This window comes from Ochotona princeps, chromosome 10 (assembly GCF_030435755.1).
Source record: "Ochotona princeps isolate mOchPri1 chromosome 10, mOchPri1.hap1, whole genome shotgun sequence".
Lineage (NCBI taxonomy): Eukaryota > Metazoa > Chordata > Mammalia > Lagomorpha > Ochotonidae > Ochotona > Ochotona princeps.
The window spans coordinates 54,926,129-54,944,080 of NC_080841.1; the positions used below are offsets into that span (position 1 = coordinate 54,926,129).

A 17,952-nucleotide genomic window follows, 5' to 3' on the forward strand; every position below is an offset into this window, starting at 1 on the left:
GGGACACGTGCAATCATCCCAGGCTTGGAATCCAGCAAAGGGGAGCTGCTTGCAGCAAGCTCAGTAGTTCTGCCTCAGAGAAGGAACTCAGCATCTCCTCCATAGTTCTCACAACCAAGGTCATGGCCATGTGTGATGGCATCATAAAAAAAAATCACTAAGATCAATCTGCCCTCAGGGACAGAAGTCCCTCCATATCCCCACCCTTAGGACCCCCCAGACATTCTACCATGTGAGAAAAAGGTCTGTAACCTCAAAAATACACCCCATTGAACCCAGCAGTGACGGGGTGGTAGGGCCTCAGCTCAGGTGGTTGGGACCTCATGGAGTACATGATCCAGCATGGCAGTTCCTGCTGTCAGGTCCTTACAACTTTGGGCACTTGCTTCTACAGACATGACTAACTGCTTGTGCCTCCTGCTCTCCCCATAACAGTGCCCTCTTCCCTAGTGTGCCTGGACTCTGGGGAGGTAAATGCACAGCCACAAAAAGGTTCAGCTTCCTTTGCCAAGCAGGCTTTGGTTTCACTGAGTGCCCTGGACTTTGGCTGCATGGCAACCTGAGGCTGCCTTAGCCCGGGTGGGCATGTTTCTTTGTGTACACTTCTTCTCACCATAGTTTTTTACTGTAGCAGACAGCACCACTGTCAACTGTCTCTGACTCCAGCCCCAGTGCAACTTGAATATGCCTGGGCTTTGGTAGGAGTGTCTAGCCATATATGTGGACTGCTCATTTTCTTTTCCAGTGGACCTCAGCTTTGGTGAACACTTTAGACCCTCACCTCTCTATGCACAGCCCATCCCAACTTCACCTGGCACGCTTGTTAGTGCCCACCTTGGTGTTCAGGCCATGCAATTTCATGAGTGCCCTGGATTTCAATCTCAATGCAGACCAAGCACAGCTTAGCTTTGGTGGATATAGCTGGTGGGGCACATCTACTTGGGCAGAGCAGTTATCTGTCTCAGCAGGCTGCTCTTTGGTGAACACCTAAGACTACAGCCCTAATACGGCCTGAACCGTATGCTATGACAGATGTGATCAATAATCCATATTTGCTCAAGCTGTTCATCCTCCTTCTCCAACCTGCCTCAGTCTGGGTGAGTGATCCAGTTTCCAGCTTCCCCATGGCGATTCAGCTGCAGCTTTGGTGGGTACTCACAGAAGCCCAGGATACAGGCATCTCCTCCCCTAGCTTGCACATTGTGGGGTCCAGCCCCATCAGAGTCCAGGCCTATCAATGGCATTGGTGGGCACACATGGCAGAGTGCATGTGCCTTGGTCTTAGGCCTGGAACTGCTATGACTGCATCTATCACTACTAAAACCTTAAATTCCTGTTGAGACTGAGGTTATCACCCACCTCTACTTATCCCTTAAGCCCTGCCTCTTCCTGTTGCCATTGAGTTCATGAACAGTAGTATAAGAAATAGCGAGGCTAGCCTTTAGCAGCCAACTGAAAAACAAATAGCAAGATAACCTTCCAAACCAACACACAAAGACATTTTTAGGAAGAAGCCTTCAATCCATGAATGAAACCATGAATGCCTCTCAGAATGAGACACACATAATTCAAAATTAACACAGATATAAGAAATATGACAAAGCAAGGCAATATGATGCACTCAAAAGAATCCAATCACACTTTAAGATCAGACTCCACAAAAGGCCTGATAAAGAATCCTAAACAATGGTTACTTAATATAAGAAAACACAGATGACAGACAAGTTAATGAAATTAGCAATGTGATGCATGACAGGAATAAGAAATTTAGCAAAGATAGAGGTCTTGGGTAAAACAAACAGAAATCCTGAAATAAGAGCTCAATAAGTCAAATTATCAAAAATACAGCTGAAATCTTCAACTGGCTGGATCAAGCAGAAGAAAGAACATTTGGACAAGTCTTTTGTAATACCCAAGTCACACAAAAACAAAATGACAGAAAATTTAAAATAATGAAGACACCCTGCAGGACTTCTGGGGTACCATGAAAGATCTATTATTTGCTGAATTGTGATTTCAGAAGGAAAAGCAAAAAGGCACAGAAAACATATTTTATTAAACAATACTTAAAAGCATCTCCAAACTGGAAAAAAATATGGACACTCAAGTACATGAAGTCCACAGAACCCAAAAGACACATGATCAGAAAAGAGCCTTACCACAGTATATTATAACCAAACTCTCAGAAGCACCATACAAACAATTAGAAGCCACGCAAAAGAGAGGTGTCATGTTACATTTAAGGGAACTCAATTATACTAATAGACTTTTCCATCCATTAATCCATCCTTACAGGCCAGGAGGGAAATGGAATGATTTATTCCAAATTCTGAATAAAAAAGAAAGAATCATCAGTTAAGGATACTTTGCCCAGCAAATTTATTTTTCAAAAATGAAGGTAAAATTAAAACTTTTGACAAACAACAACTGAAGGAATTTACCACTCCTAGATCAGCATTACAAAGTATACTTAAGATTAAGAGTCCCATGTACGGATAAGACCACTACCATCATGAAAATACTGGGAGGCTTAAAACCCACTGGAAAAGGAGCAAAGGATAGTTAAACAGAAAGAACATAAGAGAAAAAAACAAAAGGATGGAGCCAGAGTCTACTGTTAATAATTTTGAATACAAACCAACAAAATCCCCCAATGAAAAATTAGAGATGGGCTGACTAGGCGAAAAGAACAAGATCCAATGGACCCTACATTACTTACAATAGAGTCACTTCACCTGTGAAGACACACATAGAGTAAAATGAAAGAATGGAAAAATATATTCCATGCAAATGGAAACCAGAAACAAACAGTAATAGCTATGTGGACATCAGATAAAATAGATTTTTAAGTCAAACTGAAAGAGAGACAAAGACAACTAATAACCAAGAAATTAGTTAAAAATGAACAGATTACTAATAAAAATGTATATGTGCTTACTACTGCAGTTTTGTAAACAATTTTATAAACCAAATATTATTATATCTAAAAGGAGAGATAGGTCCAACACAACAGTAATGATAGATATCAACACTCAACTTTCATCAAAGGGATAGATCATTTAGATAAAAAAAAATCAACAAGGAAACACCAGAATGAAATTATACTATAGACCAAATGGACTTAACAGACAATTACAAAACATTTCACTCAACATTGCAGAGTGCACATGGAACATTCTTCAGGACACACGTTACACTAAGCTACAAAACAAATCTTAACTGAAATCATAGCATGTATCTTTTAGATCATAAGAAACTCGAGAAATGACCCAAATGCATAGAGGCAGACAGAATAATTTGCTCTTGAATAAAGAGTATGTTCCTGAATAAATCAAAACGGCAATTAAAAAATTGTCTTAAAAATTGGAAACATATTACACGAAAACTTCTTGGATATGGCAAAATAGTACTAAGAGTAACACAGAAATAAGTGCCACATTTAAAAAAAAAGAGGGCCCAGTGCCATGACTCAGTGGCTAAATCCTCGCCATACAGTTGCTGGCATCCCATAAGGGCATCGGTTCATGTCCAAGAAGTCCTGCTTTCCACCCAGCTGCCTGTCTGCAGCCTAGAAAAAGCAGTCATGGGCAGCCCAAAGCCTTGGGATCCTGCACCCCTGTGAGAGAGCTGGAGGAAGCTCCTGGCACCTGGCTGCAGATCAGTTCAGCTCCGGCTGTTGTAGACACTTGGGGTGTGAACCAGCAGATGGAAGATCTTCCTCTGGGTCTCTCCTACTCTCTGCAAATCTGCCTTTCCAATGGTAACAAATAAATCATTAAAAATTTTTGATTTAAAGAAATATATCAAATAAACAACCTAACAATGCATTCCAAGGACCTAGATATGAAAGAACAAACCAAACCCAATGTCAGAAGGAAAGAAACAATAAAAATCCGAACAGAATTAAATAAAATTGAAACAGGAAACAAAATCACACAAGATTAGCAAAATGGAGATTTACATTTTTAAAATGATAAAATTGATAAACCTTTAGCTAGACTAGGAAAAAAGGATGACCCAAAATAATACAAGCAGGATAAATCATGTAGCAATTCAGCCAATACCACAATACAATCATCAAGAACAAATCTACAATAAATATCTGGACACATTCAACCTTTCAAAACTGAATTATTAGGATAAATAAAGCATAAATAACAAGTAGTGAACTTAGACCTGTAACACAAATTCTCCAAACAAAAACAAGTGCGGGGTAGATGACTTCATTGCCCATTTCTACCTACTTTTAAAGAACAAACAATTCTGCTCTAACTATTCGAAACAAGTGAAAAGGATGGAGCTCCTTCAAAACTCACGCCATGAGGCAAGCATTACCCTGATTTAAAAACCAAACAAGAACACAACAAATAGAAGAAAACTCCTTGACCAATAGCCTTGCTTAACAAAGACACAAACATTCTCAGCAAAATACTAGCAAGCATCAATACATCAAAAAGATCATTCACCTTGGCAAAGTGAGATTCATCCCAGGGATGCACGGATGATAAGCATAACATATCAAACGACAAAGTGAAGGGAAAAAATCAAACACATCATCCCAACAGGCACAGAAACAGTATTGAATAAAACTCCATACCCATTCATGATCAGAACGTTGAAAACATTAGATACAGAAGGTTCATAACCCAACATAAGAAAAGCTCTCTATGATAAACTCACAACCAAGGACATAGTAAGTTGGGAAAAGCTGACAGAATTTCCTCTAAGATGTAGAACGAAGGGTGAACACCCATTCTTACCACTCTAATTCAAATAGTTGTTGGAATTTTTAGTCAGTTCCATTAAACAAGAAAAATAAGTAAAAGGCATCTGTATAGGAAAGTATGAAGGAAACCACCTTTGCAGGATGACATAATTCTATATGCTGAAAAACCAAGACTCCATCAAGTGATCAATAGAGCTAATAAACAAACTCAGTAAAATTGCAGGATACAAAACCAATATTCAAAATAGTATCATCTCTATACAGGAAAAAATGAATTTACTGAGAAAGAAAACGTGAGAGCTGCTCCACGTTGACCCAGCTCCCTGCTAATGTACCTGGTAAAGCAGCAAGAAGATCACCCAAGTGCTTGTACGATACCTGGAGGAAGCTCCTGGTCCTGGCCTCAGCCTGGCCCAGCCCTGGTCATTGCAGCCATTATCAAGAGTGAACCAGTGAATAGAAGACCTCTATTTGGGTCTCTTCTCTCTGTAACACTGCCTTCTGAATAAATAAAATTCATTTAAAAATTCATATGAAAATAGAAAAGACCCCGAATAGCCAAAATGATGTTGAACAGTAAGAAGAAAGCTGGTGGCATCACAGTACCAACTTCAAGTCAAACTACAGAGCAACTGTAAGCAAACCAACAACATGCACTGGCATAAAAGCAGACACACAGACTTAACTGGCAGAATCAGAACCCAAGAACAACATCCAGATGTCTAAAGCCACAAAAGTGGCTTAGGAGCTGTAGACATACCTGGGGAAGAAACAGGACAACTGGAGATCCACACGCACAAGACCAAAACAAGTCTCCTCCCTCTAACTGTACACAAAAATCAATGTAAAATGGATCAAAGTTCTCAACGTAAGACCTAAAAGTACGAAATTATTACATGTAAAACATACAGAAAATAGTTTAAAGACTGGCAATGGTAAAAAACACTTTTGGATAAGACCCCAAAAGCACAAGCAACAAAAGCAAAGACAGACAAACGAGACTATATTAACCAAAAAGTTTCCGCGCAGCAAAAGAAACAACAAAGTAAGGAGACAACCAACAGAACGCAGAAAGACATGTGCCAACTATTCATTTAATGGAGGATTAATGATCAGAATACAAAGGAATTCAGAAAAATCAACAAAATAATAACTGATGGAGACCAGTATGGAGGTTCCACAAAACAGAAGAGGAAGCAGGCATTTTGCACAGCCAATGAGACAGTTTCTGGGACATCTGTAGCCCGAATAGGAACGTTGGGGTTTGGTTCCCAACTCCATCTCGTATTTCAGCTTCCTGCTGACGCACACCCTGGGAGGAAGCAGGTGATGTCTCAAGTAGTTGGGTTTCTGCCACCCAAATGGGAAAATCAGTTTGAGTTCTGAGCTTCTAGCTTTGGCCTGGTCCATGTCCGGCTGTTGCAGGCACTTAGGGTATAAACCAGGCAATGGAAGACATCTCTGTGTATGTCTATCTATGTGTGTGTCTCTCAGTCTCTCAAATAAAAATACAAACAAAACAAAAACAAAAACCTCACTAGAAATAGGTTGACCAGAGGATTCACCTTCTGGGTTTACATACTAAGGAAATGAAATCAGCATTGCACCATGTTCACTGTGGCAGCATTCACAATAGTCAGAGTGTAGAATCAGCCTATGTGGCCATCAATGTAAGAATGGATAAAGACACAATGGAGGAGTATTCTCTGGTCATAAAATAAATGAAATCCTGAGATTTGCAGCAAAATGGATACAAATGGAAAGCACTATGGTAAATTAAGTGAGTCACAACCAGAAAGACAAACACTACCATGTTCTCTCTCATATGTGGAGGTTAAAAATAATTTAATCTATGCATACACATATGAATATTCAAAGTAGTACAATATAAATCTACATATAGATATACTCAATCTGATTTTAAAACAGTGACTACTAGAATTTGGAATGGTTGCAGAGGTTGCACAGAGGGTACTAAAACACAGTAGGATGAACATACTTTGAAGTAAAGCTCTGGCAGAGAGATGCTGGTAGGTTTCAAATACAAAGAAAAGGTAAGGCAACAGGCAGGGTGCCTGGTGCTGTGGACTGGAATTATGTGTACGTGCTGAAAAGTTGCAATATACCCTTAAAAATCTGCACAGTGTTACATGCTAATCTAATATTTAAAAGCTACAATGAAGGTTTTAAATCTTTAAATGTTTTTTCTTTATTAATATTTTTGTCTATGGAGTACTATATGCTAATCTAATATTTAAAACCTACAACAAAGGTTTTAAATCTTTAAATCTTTCTTTACTACTATTTTTGTCTACCTGAAAAAAACTAGCCACATTTTAAGTCAATTTATAAAAGGAATGCCTCTTAGACCCATCAATTGAGTTCTGCTTATGGGCCAGGAGAATACTGGGACATAAAACTACTGTACTCTTTTCTTACTAGTGAACCCCATCAACCTCCTTTCCCCCTGTCCGAGGCCCTTTACTGGCTGCTCTCAGAACACCCTGGGGTGTCCTGGGTAGCAGTTCCCTCTCTTCTGCAGGGGACACATTCAAAGTTTCCAAGTACAGGCCAGAAGCCATGGGCAACATGCAGCTCTACACGTATACACCTACAATAGCATTTAATTCATCAATTAGGTACCACAAGGGATTGAGAAGAGATACAGTAACATAGAACAACTGCAGCAAGACAATGTAATGGCAAAGTTGCCAGCATGACCGCTCTTGGTGATCATCAAGTAAAACAAGCAGTTCTCTAGACACAGAATGGGTGTCCCGTGACAGCCCATGCCAGAACTGAGGGCCATGAAGTGAGCGATTCACAGGTGGTAACATACACAGGATGGATACTCCCAACAAAAAGATAATTCATGCCCCATGTAGGGCATGTCAGGGTGGGGTGAGACTTCACCCTGTACCTCAGAATAGCATGTAATTGAAAATCCATGAGCTGGTTATTTCTGGAATTCTTCACTTCATGTTTCTGAACCATGGTTGACTGTAGGTGACTAAAGCTGTGCAAAGTCAATCTCCGGCTAAGGGGGATACTGTGGCTCCAGCAGACATGCTGCGTTGAATCCCTTCCTGAGAACAGCTGCCACCTGCTCACTCCTCTCCCTGCACAGCAGGCAGAAGACATCTGGGAATGCTTCCAGGGCTGGAAATTGTGGCATTTTCTATCCAGATGTCCTTAAGGATCCTGAGTTTGTGTTTCTCCTTCTGTAGAGCAGGGGCTGTGATGGCTCCTTGTTTGCTCCCCTGAACTGTGGTGCAGTGGCTTAAACAGCTGCCTGCAACAGCAGCACCCAGTTCCTGCTAATACACCTGGGAAGTCAGCAAGGGTGGCTCTTACTGCCCACATGAGAGACCTTAATGGAATTTTTGGCTCCTGGCTTCAGTCTGGCCCAGCTCTGGCTGCTGCAGGCATTGGCACAGTGAAAAGTAGATGTGAGATCACTTTCTCTGTCTCTTCTTTTGTTACTCTGTAATTCTGCCTTTCAAGTAAATATTTTTTGTTTAATCTCAGTGCAGTGACAGTGGTCAGACAGCAGTAATGCAGAGAAAAGGCTTCTCATGTGTCCTACAGCTCCCATGTTCCTGTTGTCACCATAGCTCTACCACATGAGTGACACCTACATCTGCCTAGCCAGGAAAGACTTCAAGGTGGCAGTCCTGGGAGTGCCAGGTGGGGGTGGGGGGTACAGTGAGGTGCCATCCGTGTCATGCTTTCGGTAAAATTGGGGAAGCTCCTTGTTCACAGCAAGGAATGGGTAAGACTGCTGGAGACGACCCCAGGGCTACCTGTGCCCGGTGCAATGGGGAACCTGAAAGGCTTTCTTTCAGAGAGCTGTTTCAGTTGAGGCTACTGTCACCAAGGGACAGCATGTCACAGCAACACTTCTGCTGCTGAACTTCCACTTATCAGGGTGACTGTGAGGATTTTCTGGATGAACAAGTCATCGCATCTCCCATGTACACAAGTGGGTAAATAATTTTGTCCCACATTCACATGACACCTTCAAGGAAACAGCACAGAGAGTCTGACGTGGGAAGCTCATCCTCTCACAGCATCTCCCACCAGGTTCTCCTCTCCAGCCCCAGGGAGGAGCATGGTGCTCACTCTGTCAGGGCTGTGCGGTGAACCTTTGATTTCTAATCTTGAACTTGAGGAACTCTTCTCAGACAGAGTGGCCAGACTCACCTACAAACTTGCCTGTGGCAGTGTGGGACCTCTTCTTTACCTGGCTTTGACTTTGACTCCTCCATAGCCATTCAATCCCCGCAGACCTTTCCGGCCCTATCTTAGCAAGAGTCCCATTATATCAGTTTAGTGTTCCTTACTCCTGCATTCCGGCCTCATTCCTTTTTCTCCAAAGAAAACCAATGACTCAGCCACATGTTGCAGGTGGCTAAGCAGCCTGCATTCTAGGAGGGACTAGTCCAGTGGGGGAGGGGGAGGATGGGATCAGGCACAACTCCAAACACTGCACAGGCAAGTGCAAGTTCTTAGCCAAGACGCAGGGTGGAGGGAAGGTGGGGGGAGTTGGAATATCAATCCCACACCATATTCAAACTCTAAAAAGATCCACTCAACATACTTCTTGCAAATCTAACACTCCACACAATCTCATTTGTCACACCTTGATTCTCAGTGGGAGGGGGCAATTGTGCCCTCTCTCCCCTCAGCCATGCTGGGGATATCTGGTGATACTTGGGGACTTTTTGGTCATTGAAATTCAGAGACTGGCACTGGCCTCTAACGGATAAAGGCCAAGGACAACTGCTAAAGCTCCTAGAGTATCCTGGACTGTCTCTCACAGGAAGGAGTGGCCCAGCCGTGAGTCTGCAGTGCCGGGCCTCAGACAGCCCAGCCTGATTCCCAGTGACAGAGTAGGTCCTTCCGGTGTCAATTCCTTCACACAGACAGAAGGACCATGACTGGCCCTAAGCTTCCTGGAGCAAGAAGATACCAGACAACCTTTCTGGAGGGAGAGGGGACCATTTGCATCCAGGCTGGGGTATAATACGTTCATACTCTGTATTGCTCTGCCCTACATTTTACAGGTTGCTTAAATTTTCTTAGACACTTAATGAAAATTTTATATTCTAACTTCCTCCAACAAGGGTCAAATTCACCAAGGCCCCTGAAAAACAGATCACAAAAAGGTCAAACACTGGCAATGTTCTTCCTATAGTTGTAAGCCTGTGGAACTTAGGGTGATTTTTATTTATTTTCATCAACTTGACAGGCAGAGTGACAGAGACAAAGGGATGAGAAGTTAGGGCAGGGCTGGGGGAGGACGGGGAGTGACAGAGATATTTCATCCATCAGTATACGCCCCCAGATGCTCACAACAGTCAGGGCTGGACCAGGACTGGTGACCTTGCAGCTCCACAGGCTGGTTGGCTAACTGATGAGATAATATTCATCAGTGAAGACAGATACCAGCTCCTCACAACCTACCTGCTACTGTTCAGAGGCAGCTGCCTGCTATTTTTTGGAAACATAGAACTGACACTGGATGAGGGCACACAACAGCAGATATGACTTCTTTCCTGGTATAGAAATGCCGGGTTACTAAGCCCTTTGAAAAGCCTACAAGCTTGAATATTAGTTTAGCATGCTCACAGCCCACTTCACCTATCTCAAAGCCTGTAAATAGGTAGAGATTTAGCCTCATAGTCAAGAAATCTATATGCCATATTAGAGTGCATAGTTTGGATACCTGGCTCTGCTTCATTACTGAGCTTCCTGCTAATGCAGTCCACAGCAAACATTAGATGATGGTTCAGGTACTGCGGTCCTGGCATCCACATGGAAGCATGAACCCAGCTCCTGGTTTTGGCCTGGCCCAGCCCCAACCACTGAGGGCATCTGCGGAGTGGGCTAGAGATGGGAGTGTCTTTCTCTCTCTCTCTATGTCCCTCTATCTTTCAAATAAAAATAAGAAGCCTGCAAAAGCTATAAGGACTTGAATAACATCCACAAATGCCTTTATCCAGTGATTCTTTCAGCATGGCCCACAGACCAGCATTAGCATCCCCTGCCAACCCTTTAGAAATACAAGTTCCCAGGGCCCAACTGGCTAAATCTCTACCTGCAAGTACTTCTATCCCATATGGGCACAGGTTCATGTCCTGGCTGTCCCACTATCCCTCCAGTTCCCTGACTGCTTATGGCCTGGGAAAGCAGTAGAGGATAGAGGTTGGTCCAAATACTGGGACCCTGCACCCATATGGGAGACCACTTGGAAGAAGCTTCTGGCTTCTGAGTGGCTCAGTTCCAGCCATATGACCACTTGGGGAGCAAACCAGTCGATGGAAGATCTTTCTGTATCTCCCTCTTTCTGAAAATCTGCCTTTCCAATAAAAAATAAATACATCTTTTTTTAAAAAAAGAAAGAAATGCAAGTTCCTAAAGACTCAAAACCCAAAGAATCAGAACCCCTGGGTGGGTCCAGCACTGTGGAATTTTCAAGCCCTCCAGATAATTGATGCATACTAACACTCGCACATTACTGCCCACAAACAATGAACTCCCTTATAAGAGGGAGAGCTGAGAGGATTTGGCAAATGAGTCTTCATTGAAAGGAAAAGTGACATTATTTGCTTCCTTGCAGAAAACAGGCAGGTGTTGGTGCTCTGTTTCAACAGAGATGTGTGACTCATCCTTTACACTGGTTTAGATTTCCCACAGTTGTGAAAAGCATGCTTTCAGCACAATATAGGCTTTATGCAGTGGGTGGAATTTCTGTCCTGACTGGAGCAGTAAGAACTGGGGTGGGGTTGTGGCTGGGCTTGTAATGCTGCAGAATTAAGCCACATGATAGCTTGGGGTCAACCATACTGCATATGATTATCATATCCACACTGTGACATCTACCTTGTGGCACCTGTGTAAATCAGGGCGGGGGATGAGGCAAGTAATAAAAAAGTACTCATGGGAGGACATAATCCTTCAGAGCAAAATGAGTGAAGATAGAATTAACACGTCAAAAATCATGAAGGCAAGAAAGAAACATACAGGACACTGGGAGAAGGTACCCTGTGACTCATCCTCCTGTCATCCTCCCTTCTTTCTCCTCTCACACCATCTGCCTGATGTCCCTTTCTTTGCTACAGTGTGTTGTGCTGCAAAAGGGAGCAGGAACTGTGAGAAGGCTCCAAAGAACTGCTCTGGGTGAAGGGCATTCATGGACCACATGTCACAGGCAACATCACCTTTTGGGTAGACTTGGGCAGAGTACAGTCTACTGCCACTGTGGTCCTCTGGCTAGCAGTATGGTTATAAGACCTCCCAAACACTGGACAACCACAATGACGTTTGTCATCTTCCGAGATCACTGGTTCCCAAAGAACTTGACAACTAAAAGCACACAAATGGCCATTATTCACTTCAATCATCTCTACCCAAAGCAGCCTCATTTCTCCCTTGGACCTAAACCTGGAGCGCAGGTATGTGGTGGGTTGTAGGGTGGCTATAGGATGTTGCTAAGCAATGGCCTCACCTTGAGATCTCTGTGGACGATGCCCATTCTGTGGAGATAGTAAACTGCATCCAAGACCTGGCGGATCAGCGTGCTGGCATCCTTCTCGGTGTAAAACCCCTTCTCCACTATCCGATCAAACAGCTCTCCACCAGACACACTGTTCAGGGGGAAAAGAACGAATTACAGGTCTGAGAGAACCTGCTGAATTGTGCAGGGCAAATCATCAATCAGAGCTTTCAATGTGACGGAAGATTCAAATTTCATTTCCAAAGTGAATCCATCTTTGTAGTTACAGATCATTACACCTATGCCCCCAGAAGTTATGCCCAAGAAGTTCATATATGTAATAGCAGTACACACATTTGGAACAAACTAAAGGGAAGCAAATCACACTGAGACCCATGAACTAGCTACACCTGAGAAGTCTCCCTGGTCTCTGCGTCTGTCTCATTCTAATGACATTAAGTCAAACCAGCCTTCTAAATGTCAGCAATAAAGGGGATGACACTGGAGGAGGAGGAGGTGTCTCCTTGGCTAGAGAACATCCTTCAATGACACAAGGATGTGCACAAAGCCCTGGCCTCCTCCACGGCATGTCTAAGTTCTTGATCAAATTCTATTCCTACTAACTGAGTCATGGGCACTCTCTGAATTATTGAGCTTCATCCTTTGAATCTGTCAGATGAAGAAGTTAATCTCATTAGCCATCTCATTTCCATTACCCTTGGAAACAGCAGACCCTTAAAGCCATTTGTAACATACAAGAAAATCAAGAAAAATTGACACAGTATCACACTGCCCTGGTTTGGGTAACAATATTTCAACTTAATTGTGCTGAATTTCAGATTCCATTCAACTTTTTAAAAATTGATTGATGGGGCCCGGCGGCGTGGCCTAGCGGCCAAAGTCCTCGCCTTGAAAGCCCCGGGATCCCATATGGGCACCGGTTCTAATCCCGGCAGCTCCACTTCCCATCCAGCTCCCTGCTTGTGGCCTGGGAAAGCAGTCGAGGACGGCCCAATGCATTGGGACCCTGCACCCGCGAGGGAGACCCGGAAGAGGTTCCTGGTTCCCAGGTTCGGATCGGCGCATACCAGCCCATTGCAGCTCACTTGGGGAGTGAATCATCAGACGGAAGATCTTCCTCTCTGTCTCTCCTCCTCTCTGTATATCCGGCTTTCTAAAAATAATAAAATCTTTAAAAAAAAAATTGATTGATGTGGGAACTGCACTGGCAAAAGTCACACAATAGTAGACAAACACTGCCACCCCATCTCCTCTGTTATTTTATGCTGCACTAACAAAGTAATACAACTGTACAAACCAGAATAGAAAAGCTCAAATGGCAACTTAAAATTCTAATTTTTAGAATATGTGCTTCTCTTAAAAAAATTAGTGCTTCTTTCAAATAATTAAGCCATTTTTGGAATGAACTTCAAGGGTTGTGTTAATACTGATTAAGAAAACAGGGCCTGACAAAGAGCCTAGTAGCTAAATCCTCACCTTGCATGCTCTGGTATCCCATATGAGCACCGCTTTGTATTCTGGCTGCCCCAATTCCCACCCAGCTCCCTGCTTGTGGCCTGGGAAAGCAGTCAAGGACGGTCCAAGCCTTGGGACCTGGCACCCACACGGGAGATTTGGAAAAGGCTCCTGGCTCCTGACTTTGGACTGACTCAGCTTCAGTCAATGCAGTCACTTGGGGAGTGAACCAGTGGATGGAAGATCTTTATCTCTGTCTTGCTTTCTCTCTGTAAATCTGACTTTTATTTTTTTAAATAAATCTTTAAAAAAAAACCCACAATTTTTCCAAAAAGCAACCTGAAACCAAGACTTCCAATATTAAAAACATAAACTCAATTTCGAAAACACTTTTATAGCTTTAATAGATTTGTCCTAGTCATAATACACTCCAACCCACAAAGAAATGATTCATTTTCTGCCAGTCGTGGCAACTGATGGGCAATAACTGATCCACTAAAACCACCAGTTGAAAAAAAAAGTTAATATAGGAAAAGAACATGGTAGCTAGAAAAGGCTTATGTCAGAGCTGTTCCAATACCTACAGTCATTCCAAGCACTATTATGTTCAGATCATGTTTTCTTTCCTAGGTGGACTGACAATCTAGATGAGAATCAAAGGACGCCCAGGAGAAATAAAATGCAACTCAAAAGAAGACAGAAACAACTGGGGATAAAGTACATTTTAATAACTGTTCTCTAAAGGATCTACCCTTAGATAAACCAAGATATCAAGACATTCCTTTTCAACTACAGATACTGGCTTCTCTCTAATCTTTTTCTTGAAGCCTCCCCCCGTGAGCTGCAAGGTCTGAAGCTGCAGAACCCAAGCACAGAGCTTGGAGGCATTCCCCTCACTGTTTATTCTTCTACTCATTCAATGCTCTCAGGTGCCCATGACCAGCCTGCCTCCAAGCATGGTTTGTAGCAAACCAGGCAGCATTAGCTGTGCACAAGGAGAAGTGTGCTTTGAGTATGCACTTCCACACCCTCCAAGATCCTCATCTCTGACTGATGTTCAGAGTGCTTCCCCACCATGGGCTGCTGTCTTCACTTCCATTCCTCTCCACGAACGCTCCACTACCACCCTCATCTCCTATCCTTGCTACCCCATGACTCATACTTGGCCCAAACCTCCACCTCCCTCAAAACTTCTCTGGCCTGCTTCCCATTCCCTCAAGGTACAATCATTTTGCTGTGGGATATGTCAGATATTGACAGCTTCTGCTGAGCAAAAATATGCATACTATCACAGGACACATGAGAAGCACCCGCATCAAAGGTTGCTACAGACCGTCCCATGGCATCAGTGCCGTGTGCCTTTAACACAGACACCTAAATTGACAGTTGCACCAGGATCCCATTTTTCTAAATATTCGTCACAAAGGTTTCCTAGGTTTCCTTAAAAGCCAGGGCATAGGGAAAGGCCTGACAATTTGTTAATAAGAAGAAATATCTTAAAATTTCAAATCACTTTAAATTTCCTTAAGCTTGCATTAACACACACACACACACACACACACACACACTCTGAGAGACGGCAGTGCAACATAATGGGTAAGTCACTGCCTGCAACACTGGCATCCCATGTGGTTCAAGTTCCAGCTGCTTCACTTCCAATCCAGCTCCCTGCTCAAGCACCTAGGTAAGCAGCAGAAGATGGTCCAAGTGTATGGGTCCCTACCACCCTCCTGGATGAAACTCCTGATTTTGGCCTGGCTCCACCCTGGCAGGTGCATCCATTTGATAAGTGAACCAGAGGATAGACAATGTCTCTGTCTTTCCCTCTGTTTCTCTGTAATTCTGCTTTTTAAATAAATTAAATATTTTTAGAGTTGGTAACATAAATATGAATGTCCCCAGAACTTCTACATTTGAAGCTTTAGCCCCCAGGGCAATGGTATTCGGAGGTGGGGGCCTTAGGGTCACTGGGCTCAGATGAAGTCATGAGGGTGGGAAGCCCAGGGTGTGGTAGGTGTGGTAGGTGCTCCGTTCACAAGAAGAGTGATGCACAGAGCTCTCTCTGTGTCACAGGAGAGCACCAGGACAGAGCCCTCATCAGCATCTGGTCCTGCTACTATGCTGCTCTCAGAACTGCAGCTCCCAGACAGAAAACTCTTTCCTGCTGGGCAGCCCAGTGTCTGACATTCTGAAACGGTAATCTGAGTCTGCTCACTTGTGCAGGGTGGGTGACGGCCATCCTCCCAGAAGCATGGAAGCGGAAGGAAGCTTAGGATGGCGGGAAGGTGCAAGTTTCAATGCCTATGGGCTGGCCAGTCAACTTTAGGTCACCTGTGCAGTGCTGGACTAATGGGCAGGTTGCTCACTTGAATCAAGAACCTGAAGGCAAGCCTCAGGGTTCAGTCTAAAGCTCCACATGAGAAACAAAGTCTCACCCTGCCCCACTAAAACACACAAAGCATCAGAATGCAGTCAGAAATGGACAGAGGAGATGAGAATGGGGAAAAGGAATAGAACCATCATGAGACAAGGAAATGAATGAATGGCAGCTCTTAACGGGAGAGGCTCTGCTCTGGGCATGCATATGTGGAAGGATAAACTGGCGACCATGGTTCTCACAGACAGAAGGAAGAAAAGATGGTCAGTAATTCTCCTCCACTCTTTTGAACCCAACTTTGAGGTTTATCCAGAACAACCTGTCTTGCTATTATTGAACTTGGATCTGCTTGGTGTCTACCTTCCTTGCCTTTTACAGTGGATTAATATCACACTGTGGGTGAATTTTAAATATGCAAATATGAAAACAGTCTGATGTAATAATCTCAGTAAAATTTATTTGCAAAATTTTAAATAATGCAGATTCCTTCAAATTAAAAAATTACTAAGAAACACAATATGATTTCAAGGTTGTTGGACCAAGTAAACAAGGCTGTAATCACACTACTGAATATTATAGTACAATATAACTTTTGTTATGTAAAAATATGTCCCTAGTTAGGACTGAGAAAACTTTCGTTTTTTTTTCTTTTTCAGAGTAAGAGGGAGAAAAACAGTAAAAGAAACAGAAAGCCAGCTCTCATCTACTGGTTCACTCCTCAAATGTCTGCAAACAGCTAGGGCTCAGTCAGGCTGAAGTTGGGAGCAAGAACTCAATGCAGACTTCTTACATGGGTGGTATGTTGTTCCTCTTAAGACGGTGTGCCTAGTGCAGCGGGGGAGACTGGTGTACGCAGCCACATAAAACATAACATAACATAAATGTCTTTGATGGTGATAGGAGAGAGACTAACAAAGATGCTTTGGAAGAATATAAAAGGACACCCAGAATAGGCCCAGGGCACTGTCCACAAGGAGGTAAGTATGAGCTGTTTTAAAAAGAAGAGTAGAGACAAGACCAGCAGGCAGCAGAACACAGTCATCTGAGTTACCTGGAAGAGGGTGAGCTTGAGAAAGGTAAAGCAATGGAAGAAATGTTATGTGAGCACCTGGCACAGGTCCACTACTTGCTCTGTGCTTGGCGAGCTGCTAAGAAAGCTCAAGCTTACAGGCCAGACCACCAGTGACTAATGCCCTGCCACACAGTGTCCTCAGCCAGAGGCACTGCAGGACCATGGAAAGGAGAGACTCCGAGCTCACGAAAGGCTTCCTGGAGGACACGTCTTCACCACCTTTAGGACTGCAGAGCCTAGCAGAGCTCTCTCTAGGCTGAAGAAAAATTCCCACTGATGTTGAAAGGGAGCCTTTGGGAGATCACAGTTAGGGGGAACGGCATGGGAGAGGAAGAGGATGGAAGCAGACACGAGGAGTTGTGAAGCAGTTTTGGAAACCCAGCGGTGGCGGGGGGAGGGAAGGGGGCTGGTTGTGCTGCATCAGATACCATCTCTGACACAGGGTTGGGAAGGCATGTCATTGAGGCAGCTGGGAGCTAAGTATGAGCATGTCTGGTTAGGGACCTTATGGGACAAGCAGGTGCTTTCCACAGTGGGCAAACTGTCCACTGGAGCTCTGCACCTGCCACCTGTGAGACCCTCAGGGTTTTTTTTTTTCTCTGACTTCCTGTTTTAGGTTGGCAAAGAGGACACTCCCTCATCTGGATCCATGCCTGCCAGCCCTGGGGGATTTCCTAGTTCTTGAGGCCTTAGCTTGCGTTGCTTTGGGTGGGAACTCAGGGACTTGTGGCACGCTCTTCTCTCTCTGTTAAAACCTATATCCTCCCCTTCAGTTTCTAGCCGGATCCCTTACAAATCTGACC

The 17,952-nt window shown here is 43.6% G+C and overlaps 1 protein-coding gene across 4 annotated transcripts in view; it reads right to left on the reverse strand.

Annotated features, from left to right (window-relative positions):
• The window catches only part of CAMK1D (calcium/calmodulin dependent protein kinase ID), a 386,816-nt gene that overhangs the window by 47,052 nt on the left and 321,812 nt on the right, over positions 1 to 17,952 (reverse strand). For all 4 annotated transcript variants that reach the window (XM_012930343.2, XM_058669473.1, XM_004578466.3 and 1 more), the window contains exon 4: positions 12,237 to 12,375. In XM_012930343.2, the coding sequence (XP_012785797.2) occupies positions 12,237 to 12,375 (139 nt within the window). The remainder of the gene's footprint in view (positions 1 to 12,236; positions 12,376 to 17,952) is intronic.